Genomic DNA, 22,508 nt, shown 5'->3' on the forward strand with positions numbered 1-22,508 from the left:
ATGGCGGCCGTGGCGTCGCTGAGCGGCTGGGCCCGGGGAGCCCGAGCCGCCGCCGGGTCCGTCTGGGCCGGACGCCTGTGCCGGCCGCCGCGGGCACTGAGGTGAGGGAGCGGCGCCGGACGAGGGAGGCCCGGGGGGGGCCCTCATCATCTTCATCATCATCATCATCATCAATCGTATTTATTGAGCGCTTACTGTGTGCAGAGCGCCGTACTAAGCGCTTGGGAAGTACACGTTGGCAGCATATAGAGACAGTCCCTACCCAACAGTGGGCTGCTCACAGTCGAAAAGGGGGAGACAGAGAACAAAACCAAACATACTAACAAAGTAAAATAAATAGAATAGATATGTACAAGTAAAATAAATAGAGTAATAAATATGTGCAAACATATATACAGGTATATATATATACCTGTATATATATATATATCGGTATATACATATACCTGTATATATATATATATATATATATATATACCCCTGAGAGGATCACGGTCTTGGGGGTCAGAGGTCATTCGCTCATTCAGCCGTCTTTATTGAGCGCTTACTCTGTGCAGAGCACTGGACTAAGCGCTTGGGAAAAGCGGCCCAGTGGAATGAGCGCGGGCTTTGGAGTCAGAGGTCATGGGTTCTAATAATAATAATAATAATGGCATTTGTTAAGCGCTTACTATGTGCAAAGCACTGTTCTAAGCGCCGGGGAGGTTACAAGGTTGATCGGGTTGTCCCACGGGGGGCTCACAGTCCTCATCCCCATTTTACAGATGAGGAAACTGAGGCCCAGAGAAGTGACTTGCCCAAAGTCTGACACAGCTGACACTTGGCGGAGCCGGGATTCGAACCCATGACCTCTCACTCCAATGCCCGTGCTCTTTCCACTGAGCCACGCTGCTTCTCTATCCCGGCTCCGCCACTTAATAATAAGTGATGGCATTTATTGAGCACTTACTACATGTAAAGCACTGTTCTAAGCACCAGGGAGGTTACAACGTGATCAGGTTGTCCCACCGTGGGCTCACAGCCTTAATCCCCATTTTATAGATGAGGAAACTGAGGCCCAGAAAAGTGAAGTGACTTGCCCAAAGTCTGACACAGCTGACACTTGGCGGAGCCGGGATTCGAACCCATGACCTCTCACTCCAATGCCCGTGCTCTTTCCACTGAGCCACGCTGCTTCTCTATCCCGGCTCCGCCACTTAATAATAATAATGATGATGATGGCATTTATTAAGCGCTTACTACGTGCAAAGCACTGTTCTAAGCGCTGGGGAGGTTACAGGGTGATCAGGTTGTCCCACGGGGGGCTCACAGTCCTCATCCCCATTTTACAGATGCGGAAACTGAGGCCCAGAGAAGTGAAGTGACTTGCCCAAAGTCTGACACAGCTGACACTTGGCGGAGCCGAGATTCGAACCCATGACCTCTCACTCCAATGACCGTGCTCTTTCCACTGAGCCACGCTGCTTCTCTATCCCGGCTCCGCCACTTAATAATAAGTGATGGCATTTATTAAGCGCTTACTATGTGCAAAGCACTGTTCTAAGCGCCGGGGAGGTTACAAGGTGATCGGGTTGTCCCACGGGGGGGGGGGCTCAGTCTTCATCCCCATATTACAGATGAGGGAACTGAGACACAGAGAAGTTAAGTGACTAGCCCAAAGTCACACAGCTGACACTTGGCGGAGCTGGGATTCGAACCCATGACCTCTGACTCCAAAGCCCGGGCTCTTTCCACTGAGCCACGCTGCTTCTCCAAGACCACAGGCTTGGGAGTCGGAGGTCATTCATTCATTCGTTCAATTGTATTTATTGAGCGCTTACTATGTGCAGAGCACTGGACTAAGCGCTTGGGAAGTCCAAGTTGGTAACAGCGAGAGACGGTCCCTACCCAACAACGGGCTCACAGTCTAGAAGGGGGAGACAGACGGCAACACAAAGCATGGAGACAGGTGTCAAAATCGTCCAAACAAATACAATTATAGCTGTATGCACATCATTAACAAAATAAATAGAATAGTAAATATGTACAAGTAAAATGAATAGACTAATAAATCTGTACAAATATATACACAAGTGCTGTGGATAGGGGAAGGAGGTAGGGCAGAACGGGGGATGGGGAGAAGGAGAGGAAAAATGGGGCTCAGTCTGGGAAGGCCTCTAATCCCGCCACCGCCACTTTGTCTCCTGGGTGACCTTGGGCAAGCCGCTTCACTTCTTGGGGCCTCAGTTCCCTCATCTGGAAAACGGGGATGACGACTGTGAGCCCCGCGTGGGACAACCTCATTACCTCGCATCTCCCCCAGCACTTAGTGCTGGACACAGAGTAAGCGCTTAACAAATGCTATCGTTATGATTATTAAGCAGCGTGGCTCAAGAGCCCGGTCTCGGGAGGCAGAGGTCACGGGTTCTACTCCCGGCCCTGCCACTTAGCGGCTGTGTGACTTTGGGCAATTCACTTGACTTCTCTGGGCCTCAGTTACCTCACCTGTAAAATGGGGATTAAGATTGTGAGCCCTACATGGGACAACCTGATTACCTTGTATCTATCCCAGTGCTTAGAACAGTGCTTGGCATGTAGTAAGCGCTTAACAAATACCATAATTATGATTATTATCAGGGCCCAGAGCCCCGCGCGAACCCCGGCTTTGTCAGGGGCCCCTGCCCGTTGAAGCTGCTGGAAGTGATGACGGTATTTGTTAAGCTCTTACTATGTTCAAAGCACTGTAGTAAACGCTGGGGAGATCCAAGGTGATCAGGTTGTCCCACGTGGGGCTCACAATCTTCAACCCCATTTTACAGATGAGGGAACTGAGGCACCGAGAAGTGAAATGCCTTGCCTAAAGTCACCCAGCTGACAATGGTGGAGGAGGGATTAGAACCCACGACCTCTTGGCTGCCAAGCCCGTGCTCTTTCCAATGAGCCACGCTGGATTTCCCCACACCTGGAAAAGCCGCTGCGGAACCCACAGCTCCTTAGCACGATGTGGAAGGGTTCAACTCACCCTTCAGCTGGGCATTGGCATTGGGTGGGCTTATTTGTCTTACCATCCTAACGTTTTGGGGGCCTCTCCTTGAGGACTACTGCAGACCAGACTGGCCCGACAGCTGCACTTGCCCCCTACCAGTCTGCAGTTACGTTGTGAAAAGCATTTTTCCCTGAGTGGCGCCTTTCCGTTCACCGTATACTATCTGCTTGAATATCCTATCATCAGTTTTCCAAGTACCCCTAGCAGAAAAAAGCTACTTAGAGCATTGCCTCCACACTGGTGAGCTGACCGTATTCCAGGATTTTGCTCACAGGGAACTCGACCTTCCCTTGATGTTGAATGTGACTCGTAGACGTTCCCTGAAATAGATAAGCTGGATTGATCATTATTTGCCTGTTGATAGGTCCGGGTCTCAGGCCTTATGAGTTTTATCGACTTTCAGTGTCCTACGTAGCTTGGTGCCCCGTTGTCCCAGCATTTGACTTTCTGCCCCTATAGCTTGTTTCTGGATGCATGCCAGCCTTCATGATTTGACCCAGCTGGTGACAATTTTTGGATGGAGATGGCATCTCTAGTGCATCATCATCAATCGTATTTATTGAGCGCTTACTATGTGCAGAGCACTGTACTAAGCGCTTGGGAAGTACAAATTGGCAACATATAGAGACAGTCCCTACCCAACAGTGGGCTCACAGTCTAAAAGGGGATCATCACCTTGTGCATCACCTTGCTATCTTCTCATACCGTATGGGGTTCCAAAACCATCTTCATCCCTTCCCGTCTGTACTGGTGGCATTTGGCAGGCACACATACTCGCCCACGAGTGACTGGCAACAATAAGCTTGTTTAGATAAAAGAGTTTCTGAGGAATTGAAGCCTAGTCTAATACTAACTTCCAGGCCTTTTGTTAAATCCTTAAGCATTACATCCTGTAATTGACTGGGCAAGACTGAACCTACCACTTAGGTTTACTTTATTTTCTTGATGGTGGGGAGAGGGATGGGTGAAATCACCTTCAACTCTAAAATGACCAGTCACATCGTCGTGGAGTAGTTTGGGGATTTTTGAGAAGAGGTAATGACCAAATCTTAATCAGTAGAATGTACTGAGCACCTGCCAAGTACTTGGGAGAATACAAGTAGGATTAGTAAATAGGGTCCCTACCTTTAAGGATTTTACAATCTAGAATCCAGGAGTGTTATAGAGTCCAAGTGAGATGTTATTAACAGTGTTGGAGATTTGGTTAGTGTTCCCCACACTAATTGACAAACTGGACTGTCCCTGATTGAGGCCAGTATAGCTAATTGCCATGAGTACTGCACTTTTTAGCCTCTACTGCTCCTGCATGAGGTGGCAGGGAGAGCCAAAGTGAGTCAGAAGCCCAGATAATAATAATAATAATAATAATAATGGCATTTATTAAGCGCTTACTATGTGCAAAGCACTGTCCCAAGTGCTGGGGATTTACAAAGTGATCAGGTTGTCCCACGGGGGGCTCACAGTCTTAATCCCCATTTTACAGATGAGGTAACCGAGGCCCGGAGAAGTGAAGTGACTTGCCCAAAGTCACACAGCTGACAAGTGGCGCAGTTGGGATTTGAACCCATGACCTCTGACTCCAAAGCCCGTGCTCTTTCCACGGAGCCATGCTGCTTCGTAACTCTTCTCTGCCGTGCTGTGAAGGAGCGTGGGGTGAGGCAGGAGGAGGGGAGTTAAGAGCACAAGTTAAGCCTTTTAATTTTTCACCATCTCCTGTGAACTAAAGGGGCTACACAACAGACTAATTAATTGCCCTAGGCTGTGCTTTCACCCTTAGATTGACCATATAAGCATGCAGAAAAGATGATATTGACATCTAAATCCTAATGATTCTAGAAGTGTGTAACCACTGGTCCAAAGGGCTTTGGCACGAATTTCAAACAAAGATGCTGTCAGTAGCACCACTGACCAGAAAGAAAGGTGTAAAGGCAAACTCTGGAAATCCATACCATCTCAATGGTCTCCACTGTAGGACGATCCTCAAAGTTAATTTGTTATGCATTGCATATAATGCAACTCTCTGCACTTCAAAATTAAGGCTCCTTATGAGGCCAAGTGTTTCAGTATATTCTGTTTTTTAAAATCCAGACTGAGAATAATGGGGGCTGGGATTATTATTTTTCAAAATCTAAGAACCATGGCTTGCTACACTTAGCCAAGGAATTGTTTGTTAAATTGTCATTTAAAGAACTACATAGTGTAATACAGTTAACGTATCATTAATACTTTGCTTTTACTAGGTGCATATTGTCAAAGTCATTTTCAAAAGGATCCTCTGTGGCAAAACGGCCGCAACGTCCCTTGACTGCGTACCTGCGGTTTTTAGCCCAGCAGCGTTCTATATTTAAAAAGCAAACTCCAGGTAAGCAGTTGTTTTTACAGGTTTACTTTTCACAGAAAAGTTCCACACTGTGGTTCTACATTCACAGGGTGATCTTGTGGCTGTGCCATTGACTATGTAATCAGGGACAAATCATTTATTTCCAGTATGCTTTATCATTCCTTAGCAGGATGTTGTCAGGTTAGATGACATTAAATAAGCATAAGAAGCAGTGACTGTGGCCTAGTGGAAAAAGCACAGGCCCTGGGGTCAGGAGACCTGGATTCAAACCCAGGCTCCGCCTCTTGCCGGCTGGTTGGCTTGGGGCGAGCCACTTAACTTCCCTGTGCCTCAGGTACCTCATCTGCAGAATGGGAATTCGGCGCTTGTTCTCCCCTTCTGTTAGACTGTGAGCTCTGTGTGGGATGGGGCAGTGTCCGATCTGATGATACTGGTATTGTAGTATTGTAGCTATCCCAGCGCTTAATACTGTGCTTGGCATGTAGTAAATGCTTAACGTGCACCATTATTATTATTAGCACTTTCAGCATTGAAGAAAAAATGATGTCGATGAAACATAATAGCCTTGGCAATAAACATTCATCATGGGCTAACTAAAATTGGTCTTAAGTGGGTCAGAGGGACCCACAGAAGGGTTCAGTGCCAGCTGCCTCCTCATTACAAGCATTTAAGTGTCATTTGTGTAGAGCACTGTAAGAAACTCGGAGGATAGCATGAAGAAGGGAAGAAAACATTTTCCCTTGTTCTCAAGGACTGGGAGGAGGATGACTTAGTGAGAAATTCGACAGTTTATAGGATAACAGTTGCTACCTGAAGTTCCAGGCCCAAGTAATCCCCACTACTCTCCCATTCCCACTTCTGCACAAATCAACTAGGAGCCCCTTGTTCTCAATTTTGGCACCCACGGAGGTTGATGGAAGAGGGGAACTGAGGCTCCAGGAGTTCCAGGGGGAAAGGAGCTCCCCTGGGCATTAAGCATTGCAAAGGCAGCGTTCAGCCAAAACTGCTCCAGTTAAGGAGCGTATTCTGCATATTCTTGTAATATTTGATTCTGTGATTGAATGGGGATTGAGGTTTCAGCCAGAAAAGGGAGCAGTGAGTCTGGGATTTGGCTGTAACCTTGGCATAAGTAACTGTAACTAATCCACAGTTTTGATGTTCATAATAATAATAATAATGGTATTTGTTAAGCGCTTATTATGTGCAAAGCACTGTTCTAAGTGCTGGGGAGGTTACAAGGTGATCAGGTTGTCCCGGGGGGCTCACAGTTTCAATCCCCATTTTACAGATGAGGGAACTGAGGCACAGAGAAGTAACTTGCCCAAAGCCACACAGCTGACAGTTGGCGGAGCCGGGATTTGAACCCATGATCTCTGACTCCGAAGCCCGGGCTCTTTCCACTGAGCCACGCTGTTCATATTGCCTTCTCACTTATGCTTAACGTAGCGGTGGCTCTGCCAGAAATCTCAAATCTACAATGCATGTAGGTTAGGAAAATATTAGTTGTAATAGTAGTGGCATTTTTTAAGCACTGTGTACAGAATACTGAATGATGCTACATTCGATTTGTTGCTGAATTGTACCTTCGAAGCCCTCAGTATAGTGTTTTGCACACAGTAAGCACTCAATAAATACGACTGAATGAGTGAATACTACTAGAAATTAAATGCTGGGAAAAAATAATCAGGCAATACATTAAACGTCTCTGGACCTCATGAGGCTCACAATCTAGGAAGAAAGGATGGTTGATAGACATTAGAAAGGATGAGACAATAAGAATAATATAGAAAACAAAGATGCTACATATAAGGAAAGGGATAGGGCACTCTGGTTAGAGGATCAGCGTTTCAGGTTACTTGCTGCTCAGAGTCCAATGTCTGCACCACATTTCTGCCGCTTTGGCATAGTATAAAGAATTCTACTTGTCTTTACCTAATGACAGCTGCTTTTTTTTGGTTGATTTTTATTTCCCATATGTACTGAGGAGCAATCACCTATTTATTTGACTCTATTTATCCTCTATCAGCTAAAGACTACAGGAGTCATTCCAGGCAGGCACCTCAAGAGCTTCATTTCTGATAGTTCAGCCACTCCCCTGTAGAGATCCACCATTTGTTCCTGCAGGGAAGTGGCGGGGCGAGCGCAAACGAAATTCCCTCTGGTCTTCCAAAACTGCCATTTGAGATTTGTGGGGTTGGTAGGTGAGTTTCTGAGTTATATATTTCTAAGATTGAAATGCAAGGTACTTTCTGAATTGGAGAGCCTACTGAGGGCTGGCAATAAAAGTACCAAGGTTCTTTTTGGTATGAGTTTCAGGAGACAGCGATTAATCTTCCTTAAGCCAGCTGTTTGTAATTTTTGGACGGACTATAACTAATGGTTTGTAGGGTTCCCCTGTAGTCCTTGCTAGTAATTGTTTTAAAGTATGGGAGTGATCTCTATAAAGCAAGAGAAGAAGTGGAAGGCATTAAATAAGGAAAGAAATCCATTTTAATTGTAACAAGGAAAAGTTAAACTTGTTCCTTTTATTAGCGTAACGATCTCTATTAGTTAGGTTTTGGTCTTCATAATAAGTTGCAGACTAGTTGGTGATGTATCTTAATAGTCTCCTTAAATTAATCACTCTTCAGATATGAAAAATGAAGAAATAGTAAAAAAATCTGGTGAAATGTGGAGGGAACTTCCTGAAGTAGAGAAGCAGGTAAGCATGGTTTCCCCATTGTGCTATTAAAAATGCATACCTGAAATTGGGGCTATCGTCATGAACTTGTGGTCATGTACATGTGTTATTCTTTGTAACTTTTTGAGCCCCTCTTAGAGTTCCCTGTGCCAAGTAAATTCATTCATTCATTCATTCATTCATATATATTGAGTACTTACTGTGTGCAGAGCATCATCATCATCATCATCAATCGTATTTATTGAGCGCTTACTGTGTGCAGAGCACTGTACTAAGCGCTTGGGAAGTACAAATTGGCAACATATAGAGACAGTCCCTACCCAACAGTGGGCTCACAGTCTAAAAGGGGGCTCACAGTCTAAAAGGGCACTGTACAAAGCGCTTATGTAAATGCTAAGTACAGTTGTGAGAGGATGGTGGCGGGGACCTATGTTTATGATCAGTCCTGCGGTTTATGGGGAAGGACAGAAAAGCCCTGGTAATAGTCAGTAGTTCATAGCACGACTACTTCCTGTTGTATTTGAAACAGACCAGTACAACTTCCATCTCACTCATACTCTTGCGTATGCTGCTGCTTGGCCCAGAGTATGGAGAAATGTAAAACAGTCCTCAGTCCCCTTCTCCTCTTTGGACTCCCTTGATCTGATCTCATGAAACTGATTTGTGCCTTTTATTGTTGGATTTTAGTAGCCAGCGTGACCTTTTTTGGCCACTTTTTGTCTTTCTCGGGGTATACTCCATTCTCCTAAAACACTGACTTTGCACTCTTGCAAAACCTTGCGCTAAAGTGCCGTAGTTCTCACCTGGACGGATACCATGGCACACCATAAGCGAAGTTACTTTATGTCAAAACAGGGTGCATCTGTATTTGTAGGTGTACAAAAACGCTGCAAATGAAGACTGGGAAGCATACAGAGAAGAGATGGCTAAATATCAAGCACAGCTAACTCCACTTCAGAGAAAAGCTATGGAGAGTGAAAAGATAGAAAAACAGGCAAAAAGGCGAGCATCCAAAAAGAAGAGAGTAAGTATTTAAATTTGGTTTCCTCTTCCTCTGCAGGACAAGTGAAGCTTATTGTATATAAATGTAAAGAGATTGGTACTTCCTCTTTAGGCACTCAGTCTATCATTCATTCATTCAATCGTATTTATTGAGCGCTTACTGTGTGCAGAGCACTGTACTAAGCGCTTGGGAAGTACAAGTCGGTAACATATAGAGACGGTACATACCCAACCACAGGCTCACAGTCTAGAAGGGGGAGACAGACAACAAAACAAAACATGTAGACAGGTGTCAAAATCGTCAGAACAAATAGAATTGAAGCTATATGCACATCATTAACAAAATAAATAGTAAATATGTACAATAGAGTAATAAATCTGTACAAATATATATATATACAGGTGCTGTGGGGAGGGGAAGAGGAAAAAGGGGGCTCGGTGTGGGAAGGCCTCCTGGAGGATGTGAGCTCTCAGTAGGGCTTTGAAGGGAGGAAGAGAGCTAGCTTGGTGGATTCTTTTTTTTTTTTTCTTTAAAAAAGGCATCTGTTAAGCACTTATTATGTGCCAGGCACTGTACTAAGCACTGGGGTAGACACAAGCTAATCAGGTTGGCCGCGGTCCCTGTCCCACAGTGGGCTTACAGTCTTACAGATGAGGTAACTAAGGCACTGAAGAAGTGAAGTGACTTGCCCAAGGTCACCCTGCAGACAAGTGACAAACCCAGGTTCTCTGACTCCAGGCCAATGCCACTCTGTTTCTCTGTGTTTCTAAATAAAGGGAATCTGACTGTCTAGATAGCAGTCACTCATTTGGGACTACTCATTGGGATTAAAAGCTATATGATAGGTAGCACTGAAGAGTGCTTATTGGAGATAATGGAACTCCACTGCCCAAACATTTCTATTATATAATATTTACACAAAGATATTTCCTGAGGACATGGGTTCCAGCAGAAATAGGAAGATGTTGCTATTGTCAGTCTCGCCAAGGAACTGACTGAAACTCAAGAATAAGAGACAGATGTCAGGAAGTGTAAAAGTGTAGACATAAATGATGTGTTTCCTATAAGGAAGAACAGCTTCCAGTATTGCTCAGGAATGACACTACTCACCGTTTAAAAGGAAAAAAGAAAAATCCAAATACTGAAATAACACCTCTTGGCAGATGGGATGTCCGTGAATGTGGAACAGGAAATAAAATGGGCAAATGACTTTTCTCAAGGCAAAGTCCTCCCACCCCTGTGCTACTCTAGCTTGTGAAAGTGGATGGGCCACTTAACGAGTTTCAATCAGTGGTATCGAGTGTTTGCTTTATGCAGCGTACTCTACTAAGAACTTGGGGAAGTACAGTACAATAGAGTTGGTAGACATGATCCCTGCCCACAAGGAGTTTATAGTCTACGGGGGAGACAGGCATTAAAATAAATTACAGAGAGGGGAAATAAGTGCTGTGGGCCTGGGATGAGAAAGTGCTTAAGGGGTACACAGTCAAGTGCATGGAAAACCCAGAGGGAAGAGTGGATAGGGGAAATTAGGATATAGTCAGGGAAGACCTCTTGGAGGAGATGTGATTTTAGTAAGGTTTGGAAGGTGAGGGAAGTCGGAGATGAAGGGGGAGGGCATTCCAGGCCCCAGGGAGAAAGTGAGCGAGGGATCAGCTATGGGATAGATAAAATCAGGGATAATAATAATAATGATGATGATGATGGCATTTATTAAGTGCTTACTATGTGCAAAGCACCGTTCTAAGCGCTGGGGAGGTTACAAGGTGATCAGGTTGTTCCACAGGGGGCTCACAGTTCTTCATCCCCATTTTACAGATGAGGGAACTGAGGCACAGAGAAGTGAAGTGACTTGCCCAGAGTCACACAGCTGACATTTGGCGGAGCAGGGATGTTAGAAAGTGCAGAGTCTGCAGGTTGGGTTGTGTGCGGGCTGGGTTGTCCTAGGAAATCTGCGAGGTAAGTTAGGAGGGGGGAGCTGATTGAGTGTTTTAAAGCTGACGGTAAGGAGTTTCTGTGTGATGCAGAGGTGGATGGACACCCTGACTCTTTCGCACCTTCAAAGCCTTATTAAAAGCACATTTCCTCCAAGAGGCCTTCTCTGACTTAAGCCCTCGTTTGCCCTACTCCCTCTCCCTTCTGCATCACCAATGGATCTGTTCTCTTTAAGCACCCCACCCTCAGCACTTTGTACAGATCTGTAATTTATTTTGTCTGTCTCCCACTCTCGACTAAGCTCCTGGTGGGCAAGGAACATGCCGTACTAACACTTTTGTGTTGTACTCTCCCAAGCATTGAGTCCAGTGCTCTCCACGCACTAAGCACTCAATAAATACTTTCAATTGACTGATTATTTGACTCTGACTTAAAACCTCCGAATTCAGAACTCCAGATCAGAGCTGTGTGAACTCCAAATGTATTTAAGACCCCAAAATTTGCTCTGGTCATGTAATTGTATCCAGATGAATTTTAGAACCCTTTATGTAATAATAATAATAACTATTATTATATAATTATTATATAATTATACGATAATAAGTGATAATAATTGTATTTCTTAAATGCTTACTCTGTGGCAAGCACTGTACTGAGTGCTAGGGCTAGATACAAGATAATCAGGTCCCACATAGGGCTCACTGTCTAAGTAGGAGGAAGAAAAGCTCACAGCTTTTAGACTGTGAGCCCACTGTTGGGTAGGGACTGTCGCTATATGTTGCCAATTTGTACTTCCCAAGCGCTTAGTACAGTGCTCTGCACATAGTAAGCGCTCAATAAATACGATTGATGATGAAGAACAGGTAGATGAGGGAGCTGAGACCCAGGGAAGCTAAGTGACTTGCCCAAGGTCACACCACAGCTGAGTGGCAGAGCAGGGATTAGAACCCAGGTCTCCCAGGCCTGTGCTCCTTCCATTAGGCTCTGCTGCTGCATTTGTAATATTAAATGGGAACTGAATTTAAGGTGCATTGCGTATTGAACACAAAAACAGTAATCTCTAAAGGTTTTGGAAATTTAAGTTCAAATTTCACTAGGCAATCCTTTAAGTGAAAACGCATGGCACAACAACAGCGATGGTAATTCATCCACATTAAAATAATAACCTCAGTAATAATAGTATTTATTAAGTGCTTATTGTATGCAGAGCCCTCTACTCAGGAAAAATAATCCTGGATATATTTTTATATACCTATCTCCCTCATTAGATTTCATGTTCCTTATGGTCAGCAAATGTGCATTTCTCATCTGTGGGCCTTTCCCAAGCACTTTAGTATAGCGCTTTGTATTCAGTAGGTGTCCCAAAAATACTGTTGATTGATGAAGTATAGCATTTCTCCGGTGAGAAAATAGGCTCCATCTACAGTGGTTCAAATTAGGATGCGTTTGGCCCTAACTACTCGGGTCAAAGTCCGAAAACTTGTTTAATGGGAAACGTTTTGCAGAGGACGATCTGGCAAGATTTAGCAGTGGATTGCATTTTGTAACCTGGGCGTTGTTTTTCGATTATTGAAGAATGCTTTTAGTTTTGGTTTGCTAATCTTATTTACCAAGTTGATTATAGTAAGTTGGAATCCTTTCTTCTGTTCATCCATCTATAGGAGCTAACCGTGTTTGGAAAACCCAAAGAAACTCGCTTACCTCAGAACATTTTTGTGTCGGAACATTACCAGGGCGCCAAGGGGGATTCTTGGCAGGTAAAACCTCTAGTACTTTGTATTTGGGTCCTTTGATACTATGCCTGTGAGTTACTGTTATATCTTCAGTGGAAGGTGGTTCCGAACCTCTTCTGAAGTTTTCCAGAAATAACTTGGTCACTTCTCAAATAGTGAAGATAAAAGTTGGAGCTTCAGGGACAGGTTCTTTTTGCCTTTTTCCCTTGGAACCTGGGTTCCATCTTCATCTGAGTGTGGGGGTGAACTTGGAGTTGGAGCATTAGAGGTCCTGCTTTGTCCATTCTACCTTCACAACATTTCTAGAGTCAGCTGTTTCCTCTGCATCCAAACTGTAACTGCGCTGGTCCAGTTTATGTTTATGTTTATAACATAACGTATGTTATGTTAACAGTTAACACTATGTTGACAGTTTATGTTGCCAATTTGTACTTCCCAAGTGCTTAGTACAGTGCTCTGCACATAGTAAGCGCTCAATAAATACGATTGATGGTGGTCCAAACACTCATATCTTGCTTTGAGAACTCAGCCTATTTTCTGGCCTTTTCATTCATTCATTCATTCATTCAGTCGTATTTATTGAGCGCTTAATGTGTGCAGAGCACTGTGCTAAGCGTTTGGGAAGTACAAGTCGGCAACATTATAGAGACGGTCCCTACCCAACAATGGGCTCACAGTCTAGAAGGGGGAGGCAGACAACAAAACAAAACATGTGGACAGGTGTCAAGCATCAGAACAAATAGAATTAAAGCTAAATGCACATCATTAACAAAATAAATATGTGCAATAAAAAATAGAGTAATAAATCTGTACAAACATATATACAGGTGCTGTACAGACCTTCCTGTCTCTCCAGGCTATACCTCACTCTGCTGCCCAGATCATTTTTCTAAAAGAAAGTTCAGTCCATAACTTCCAGTGCTTTGCACATAGTAAGCGCTTAATAAATGCCATCATTATTATTATTACTCCTCCAGTAGTTGCCCACCAATCACCCAATCAATCAGTGGTATTTATTGAGCACTCACTATGTGCCGATCGCCGTACTAAGGGCTGTAAGTGTACAATTCAACAGCATTAGCAGGCAGAGACGAGCCAGAGACTCCTTGCCGTCGGCTTCGAGGCAGCCAGTCATTATTATTATCACTCCTCCAGTAGTTGCCCACCAATCACGCAATCAACCAGTGGTATTTATTGAGCACTTACTATGTGCCGATCGCCGTACTAAGGGCTGGAAGTGTACAATTCAACATTATTAGCAGGCAAAGACGAGCCAGAAACTCCTTGCCGTCGGCTTCGAGGCAGCCAGTCAGCTCTCTCCCCATTCCTACTGTACCTCACCAATCTGTTCCTATATCCCAGCCCGCACACTTCAGTCCGCCAGCACCGACCTCCTCACTGTGCCTTGATCTTGTTTTCCTGGCTGCTAACCCCTTGCCACGTCCTCCCCCTGGCCCGGAATTTCCTCCCTCCTCCTTCACAAAGCCTTCCCTTATTAAGCTTTCCCTCCCCACCCCATTCACCCACCCTTCTCCAGTGCCTGTGCCCGTGGATCTCTACCTGTAAAGTATTTCGATATGCATCCCACCTCCATCGCATTTACAGACATATCCCTTTATTCTGCCCCTTCCTCTACCTGTAATCTTAGTGGCTGTCCCTCCCTCTTGACTGCAAATTTGTCAGCAGGGAACATGCCTATCCACTCTGTTGTAATGTACTGTCCGAGCGCTTAGTCCTGTGCTCTGAACACACTAACCACTCAGTAAATACCATCGATTGACTGACTGAAAAGAGAGGAAGAGAAGAGGTTGTGAGCCCCACGTGGGACAACCTGATCACTTTGTATCCCCCCCCAGCACTTAGAACAGTGCTTTGCACATAGTAAGCGCTTAACAAATGCCAACATTATTATTATTAAGAGTGGGACAACCTGATCACTTTGTATCCCCCCCAGCACTTAGAACAGTGCTTTGCACATAGTAAGCACTTAACAAATGCCAACATTATTATTATTATTATTATTATTATTATTAAGAGGGAGGAGGGAGAACTAGGAAGGGGTAGGGGACGAGGGAAAAATTATTACATTTCCATGCCACTGCTCGTCTTCCTCTCCACTCCTGCTTTTCGAATTTTCACTGGGGCCAAGTGAGAGTGGCTTCTCCTGCCCAGCCCCCAAATCGCGCAAGGAGGGGTTTCCCTCTTGCCCCACCAGACAGCCTGGCGACGGGCTGGGCTCGCTGCCGCCCGGGCACCTCACGGGCCCGCTCACGCGCTGCCCGCCGGGGCCAGGATCGGCAGGCTCAGAAACGGAGCTGGGCTCCTTCATTCGGTCGTATTTATTGAGCGCTCACTGTGTGCAGAGCCCTCTACTAAGCGTTTAGCTGTGGCATCCACGGCCACAGTCGTAGATGCCAGCGCAAGAGCGGCAGCCCTGTCACCCTGACGTGCAGGGTGGCCTCAGGGACAAACTGCCTCTTCCCGGAACAGAGGGCATCTGGAACGTGTCAGTGGCGGCATCCTCTTCATCCTCCCGTGGCAAGGGGCCAACGGCGGTGCTGTCGTCAGGCCGCTACCACCGCTGAAGCGGCATGGCTCAGTGGAAAGAGCCCGGGCATTGGAGTCTATCCTATTTATTTTATTTTGTTGGTATGTTTGGTTCTGTTCTCTGTCTCCCCCTTTTAGACTGTGAGCCCACTGTTGGGTAGGGACTGTCTCTATGTGTTGCCAATTTGTACTTCCCAAGCGCTTAGTACAGTGCTCTGCACATAGTAAGCGCTCAATAAATACGATTGATTGATTGATTGATTGGAGTCCGAGGTCTTTTAGACTGTGAGCCCACTGTTGGGTAGGGACCGTCTCTATATGTTGCCAACTTGGACTTCCCAAGCGCCTAGTACAGTGCTCTGCACACAGTAAGCGCTCAATAAATACGATTGATGATGAGGTCATGGGTTCAAATACCGGCTCTGCCAATTGCCAGCCGGGTGACTTCGGGCAAGTCACTTCACTTCTCTGGGCCTCAGTTACCTCATCTGTAAAAGGGGGATTAAGACTGGGAGCCCCCCCGTGGGACAACCTGATCACCTTGTAACCTCCCCAGCACTGAGAACAGTGCTTTGCACATAGTAAGCGCTTAATAAATGCCACCGTCATCACTGCCGCCGCCTCTTACGGTCTCTTCCATCTTGGAGGAATGGGGAGTTAGGGGAGATGTGCTAGTTACAGCTGCCCACCCTGCCCAAAAAACGAATTCCATGGAAGGAACCACTTTTGGTTTTTTGGGGGTTTTTATGGTATTAAGTGCTTACTGTGAGTCAAGCACTGTTCTAAATGCTGGGGTAACTTGAACACAGTCCCTGTCCCCCAGGAGATTCACAGTCCAAGTCGGAGGGAGAAGGATTTAATCCATGTTTTGCAGATGCGGTAACCAAGTGACTTGCCCAAGCTCACACAGAAAGCAGTTGGCAGAGCCGGAATTAGAACCCAGTTCCTCGGACTCCCAAGGCCCCTGCTCTTTCTACTAGGCCCTCCAGACTAGTAATTCATTAGCAGTTAATTAATTAACAGTTAATTAATTAACTCCCAAGCGCTTAGTGCAGTGCTTTGCACACAGCACTCAATAAATGCAATTGATTGAATGAATGAATTCTAAATTCATCCATTTCCCAGCCAGCTGTGAGGTTGTGTTTACCGAGTGTTCCATTCACAGGTATATTTTGAACTTGCTAAAGAAGATAAAATTCGTTATGAACATGAGATGAAGATTTGGGAAAAGCAATTAATTAACAGTTGATTAATTAACTGTGGTATTTGTTAAGCACTTACTCTGTGCCAAGCACTGTTCTAAGCGAACTCGTTATGGGCAGGGAACACATCTGCCAATTCTGTTGTAGTGCCCCAAGCGCTTAGTACAGTTCTCTGCCCACAGTAAGAGCGGCGTGGCTCAGTGGAAAGAGCCCGGGCTTTGGAGTCAGAGGTCATGGGTTCAAATCCCGGCTCCACCACTTGTCAGCTGTGTGACTTTGGGCAAGTCACTTCACTTCTCTGGGCCTCAGTGACCTCACCTGTCAAATGGGGATGAAGACTGTGAGCCCCCCCCCCGCCGTGGGACAACCTGATCACCTTGTAACCTCCCCAGCGCTTAGAACAGTGCTTTGCACATAGTAAGCGCTTAATAAATGTCATTATTATTATTATAAGTGCTCAGTAAATGCCATTGATTGATCGGTCATGTTGCCCCTGGAGTAGGAAGGATCTATAGCCTGAAGGTCCCACTGCCTTGGAATTCCTTTCCAAATCAGTCAACCAATGGTATTTATTGAGCACTTACTATGTGCAGAGCACTGTACTGAGCGCTTGGGAGAGTACAATACAGCAGAATTATCAGACACGTTCCAGAGAACTTAAGGCTAATCTTTTCTCCCTTTACAGGGAGCAGTAGCAACATTGTTGGCAGTCCTTGCTATGTAACTGATTAGTATTCAGAGGTTTAATTTTTGCTGAACTCCCATCGGTATGAGAATATAAAAATGCCAAAAAGTGTGCTCTAGTGCCCATTACTGTACTATCTAAAAGATTTATGAAATACGCTATTTTATAGAGAAGCAAGGGGGAAGGGGGAATAGTATTCTGGGGCTTAAAATCCAGTGCTTGTTGAACCAAAATTAAAGGGGTTCATATAGACTCTTGGAATGACCTGATATTAGGACTTAGCTGAACCTAGAAAGTTTTGGTACCCTTTGTGATGCATTTGCATCTATTGATTCATCATGGTTAAATATTTCAGTCTAAAGTATAATAGTTTCAATAGGAACTTAAATATGGGAATAATAGTAACAGCATTTCTTGATTGCCTGTACATATCTATCCTATTTATTTTATTTTGTTAGTATGTTTGGTTTTGTTCTCTGTCTCCCCCTTTTAGACTGTGAGCCCACTGTTGGGTAGGGACTGTCTCCATGTGTTGCCAATTTGTACTTCCCAAGCGCTTAGTACAGTGCTCTGCACATAGTAAGCGCTCAATAAATACGATTGATGATGATGATGATGCAAAGCACTGTACTTAGCATTTGGGAAGTACGAAACAAAATCAGTCAGTTATTAATTCATTCATTCAACAGTATTTATTGAGCACTTACTGTGTGCAGAGCACTGCACTAAGCGCTTGGAAAGTACAGTTTGGCACTTGAGCGCTTACTGTGTGCAGACCACTGTGCTAAGCACTTGGGAGAGCACAGTATAACAATAAACAAATTCCTTGTCCACAGTGAGCTTACAGTCTAGAGGGGGAGACAGACATTATTAACATAAATAAATGTAAATTTCATTACAGTACACCTCTGCCCACAAAGGTCACAAAAGTACTTACAGAATAATCAACATAAATAATTTGAATAAATGCATGTCATAAGTGCTGGTTGATGGTTTATATGACTTAGGATGTTGGAAATTAATTGAGGAAGGCTTGTTGCAAAAGGTGGGGATTCAAGAGGGCTTTGCGTATGGGGAGGGCTGTAGAGACTGTGAGCCCGTTGTTGGGTAGGGATTGTCTCTGTTGCCGAATTGTACTTCCCAAGCGCTTAGTACAGTGCTCTGCACACAGTAAGCGCTCAATAAGTACTATTGAATGAATGAATGAGATAATTATGATAATTGAGGCATTTAAGCAGTTATTATGTGCCAAGCACAGTACTAAGGGCTGGGGTAGATGCAAGATGATGATGATGATGGCATTTGTTAAGCGCTTACTCTGTTCTAAGCGCTGAGGAGGTTACAAGGTGATCAGGTTGTCCCTCGGGGGGCTCAGGTTCCACATAGGGCTCACAGTCCCCCGTTTGTTAGGTCTTGAATTCCTCTAACGAGGATGATGTGATCAAAACATTACAGACTGTTTTAGGTATTGAATGCCCATTTTGCAGAAGAGGAAGCAGGCACAGAGAAGTTAAGTGACTGGTTCAAGGTAACACAGTAGCTGGGGATAAAACCTAGATCCTCTGATTCCCAGGCCTGTGCTCGTTCCACTAGGCCGTCTTGCTTCCCTGATCGGTTGGCGTTGGGTTGGGAAGGAATTTCAAGCCAGGAACCGTGTGAGCCATGGATCGGGAACAGAGGCAGGAGACTTGAGTGCGATACAATTAAAAGTTAGCGTGGGAGGAACAAGGAGAGTGGGTTGGACGGTAGTGGGTGGAGAGAACACGTATGTAAGGTGGGGTGACTTAGCGGCGTGTCTTAAAGCCAAAGGTTCAGGGTTTTTGCTTGCGGCAGAAGGCTTTTGTTTAAGTAAACACCTGAGTTCTTTGGAAGTGGAAAATAGGCAAAAAAAATTAAATTTGCTTTGCAGTACTGCTAATCTAAAAGATTTTATCTTGTAGGAAAAGATCAAGTCGTTATATGAAGCCTGGAAAAATATGCCTAGTTCTGAAAAGCAGGTATGTGGCAAAGACCTCAAGTGCCCAATTATAGCGTTCAGAGAAGATGGTCGTCAAGACTTATTTCATTATGCCATAAAAACATGCAGGTAAAACTTTCTGCAAGTGCATCTTTTTCTGGTACAGACTGCGATCGCTTCACCGAACTGCTCGATCGACAGTAAATTGTGATTTAAAATAAAAAGTTGGAAATGGTCACAATCTATTCCTCTCGGGCCTGATTCTATTGTATTTATTTTTTTTGAGGGACGACCAAAATTCTAAACTTTAAAACTACATTTTGCCTGCTGATGGAGGGTGTAAAATTTATCGGGTGAGAGTAGAAGAATGTCTTCATTATCTGGGCTCAACAAATACGTCTGAGTGAAAAACTAAGGTTGGGATGACCAATTCTTCTATGTGTGTAATTAGCTACCCAGCAACGGAGGTGATAAGTAATCAGACCAAACACACAAGTCAGAGAGAGGTAGAATTAACCAGTAATATTTGTCTCCTCAAGAAGCCTTCTCTCTTCTTCTTCCACTCCCTTCTGTGTCACCCTGACTTGCTCCCTTCGTTCATCTCCCTCCCTGCCCCAAAGCACTTGCGTATATATCTGTAATTAATTTATTTATGTATATAAATGATTTATTTATATATATTAACATCTGTCTCCCCCTCTAGACTTTGAGCTCAGCGTGGGCAGGGAATGTATCTGTTGTTATAGTCTCCCAAGTGCTTTGCATACAGCACTCAATAAATACGATTGATTGATTGAATGCTAAATTCATCCATTTCCCAGCCAGCTGTGAGGTTGTGTTTACCGAATGTTCCGTTCACAGGTATATTTTGAACTTGCTAAAGAAGATAAAATTCGTTATGAAAATGAGATGAAGATTTGGGAAAAGCAAATGATTGACCTTGGACGGATAGATCTGCTGTGTGTCAAAAGTAGAAGAAGCAAAATCAAAGGTGACAACAAGAAAAGCCCTGCATAACATCCTGCGACGAGTTTTGATCGCGTTGTCCTCGTTAGAGGGATTCGAGAAGCAAATTGGGTGTCACTACCTGGAACTATGACAAAGAGGAGATGATAGGTAAATTTTAAAATCAATAATTTGTCAACAGGTGGGATCCTCCATCTGTGCTTCACTTATCCCAGGGGAGGGGCCGGCACTTCAGAATACCCGCCTTGTTGCCAGTCTGCAGCCAGTGAACTCAATCAATCAATCAATCGTATTTATTGAGCGCTTACTGTGTGCAGAGCACTGTACTAAGCGCTTGGCAACAGATAGAGACGGTCCCTACCCTGCTCACCTGTCCGAAGGTCAGGGGGCAGAAGCCACAAGTTAAAACTCGTCCATTTTCAGGACTGCCGTGCTGTTGTCACAGACCTGGAGGGGATGCTGAGTGTGAAAAATGAGATAAAACCCCTTTCAGCCATTACTGGATTGAACAAATTGAGATCGCTTTGTTTCCCCTCTCTATCATTTGCCCCTAAAAGCTCTTTTACAAGGCTTCTCCCAGTGAGTTTCTACATTTTTAATGAGGACCATACCCTCTGGAGCAAAATTTAGGAGAGACTTTGTGGCAGGGAAGATTTTGATAGCCCCATTGGTAGAGTGTTGACCGACTTTACCTGATGTAAACTTGAACTTTGAATTGTTTTTGTTTCTGCATGTTCGGTAAAAATGACTCCAAAATGAAGCGGGAAGTATTTAGCCTTTTCAGAAACATTTTTTTATTACTAAGCCCCCAAATATCCAAGACATCGGGAAGCATTTCTGAGTGTGGAGAAATTAAAATGTAGTCCGTTTCAAATCAAATCAAAGGTTTTAATTAATACTTGCTAAAATACTTGGAGAAGGTTAGACCTATATGTAATTACTGACTTCAGTAGTTATTAATTCATTTATAATAGGTTGTCAACAGGATTGTGGGCAAACACCAATCTCAGGGGGAATTAAAGTCCTCCATTTCTTATTCTGGAGTCTGACGTGATCCTATTTCTTTTTATTTTTTTACATGGGCATTTGCAAGAGGGCTCCATCCCATCTCCCTTCCCCCCTCCTCAGCCTCCTGACTATATTTTTATTCCCACCCACCCCTAACCACCCCCAAAAGACGGCATATCAAACCTATGCATTCCATTGTTACATCGCATAGAATAAACCATTTTAATAAAGCTTCTTTGGGTATTATTTCTTTAGCTCTTTCGGCATATTTCCCAAATGAGATGCTTTAAGCCATTGTTAACTGTGAGAACTTCCCGTTTTGAATGAAGAAAAGTGTTGGGCATTGTCATCTGGACGTTTTATCCTGAATTTAATTTACACAAAATGGGCTTTGATGCGGTTTCAGAAGTTTATAAAGTGCAAATGTATTGCTTGCTTTAAGAAGTTATTCAGAGGGCTTGAATTGATTATTTTCTACGGTACTTTCTACGAGGGAAACAGTGTGGCCTAGTGAAAAGAGCCCTGGCCTGAGAACCAGAAGACCTGGGTTCTAATCCCAACTCCACCACTTGTCTACTGTGTGACCTTGGGCAAGTCACTTTTAGGTGCCTCAGTTTCCTAATCTAAGCAGCGTGGTTTAGTGGCAAGAGCACGGACTTGGGAGTCAGAGATCGCAGGTTCTAATCCCAGCTCCGCCACCTGTCAGCTGTGTGACCTTGGGCGAGTCCCTTAATTCCTCTGTGCCTCAGTTACCTCATCTGTAAAATGGAAATTAAGACCGTAAGCCGCACGTGGGACAACCTGATTACTTTGTGTCTACCCCAGCGCTTAGAACAGTGCTTAGCACATAAGTGCTTAACAAATACTATTATTATTATTATAAAATAGGGATTAAACACCTCTTTTCCCTCCCCCTTAAACAGTGAGTCCCATGTGGGACAAGGACTGTTTCTGACCTTATCACCGTGGGCTTACCCTAGTGTTTAGTACAGGGTTTGGCACAACACTTAATAAATGCCACTATTATTATTATTATTACCCTATTTCTGTGAGGTGCAAATAGAGTAAGTACTTGTAGTAGTCCAAATAAAGCTTTGATCAATTCCCCCCCGTTATGCTCCCACACTTGAGGGACCTAGGAAAAACATTCTCATGGAATAAAGAAGTATAACTTTGTATCAAGAGTTGATTGACAAACTCCTCCCTGGATGTATGGAACTGTAATCCTGCCGCACACGACCTACAATTTCAGACCGACAGCATGCGCGGATTAACCAGACAACCCTTTTCCAAATACTCAGTGCAGCAAGCAATTGTACCTTCATCATCATCATCATCAATTGTATTTATTGAGCGCTTACTATGTGCAGAGCACTGGACTAAGCGCTTGGGAAGTACAAATTGGCAACACGTTTTTGTATTTATT

The 22,508-nt window shown here is 44.4% G+C and overlaps 1 protein-coding gene across 1 annotated transcript; it reads left to right on the forward strand.

Moving 5' to 3' along the window:
• On the forward strand, positions 1 to 21,294 carry LOC119925276 (transcription factor A, mitochondrial-like). Its single transcript, XM_038743379.1, has 7 exons — positions 1 to 101; positions 5,266 to 5,387; positions 7,997 to 8,067; positions 8,921 to 9,070; positions 12,646 to 12,741; positions 19,092 to 19,148; positions 19,970 to 21,294. Exons 1-7 carry the CDS (start codon positions 1 to 3, stop codon positions 20,123 to 20,125), a joined length of 753 nt encoding a protein of 250 aa, XP_038599307.1. The 3' UTR covers positions 20,126 to 21,294.
• The last annotated feature ends 1,214 nt before the right edge of the window (positions 21,295 to 22,508 follow it).

This window comes from Tachyglossus aculeatus, chromosome 3 (genome assembly GCF_015852505.1).
Source record: "Tachyglossus aculeatus isolate mTacAcu1 chromosome 3, mTacAcu1.pri, whole genome shotgun sequence".
Classification (NCBI taxonomy): Eukaryota; Metazoa; Chordata; class Mammalia; order Monotremata; family Tachyglossidae; genus Tachyglossus; species Tachyglossus aculeatus.

Coding starts and splice junctions, on each gene's coding strand:
- LOC119925276 (XM_038743379.1), top strand. CDS start 1: ATGGCGGCCGTGGCGTCGCTGAGCGGCTGGGCCCGGGGAGCCCGAGCC. Junction 102..5,265: donor CGGCCGCCGCGGGCACTGAG/GTGAGGGAGCGG, acceptor TGCTTTTACTAG/GTGCATATTGTCAAAGTCAT. Junction 8,068..8,920: donor TTCCTGAAGTAGAGAAGCAG/GTAAGCATGGTT, acceptor CTGTATTTGTAG/GTGTACAAAAACGCTGCAAA.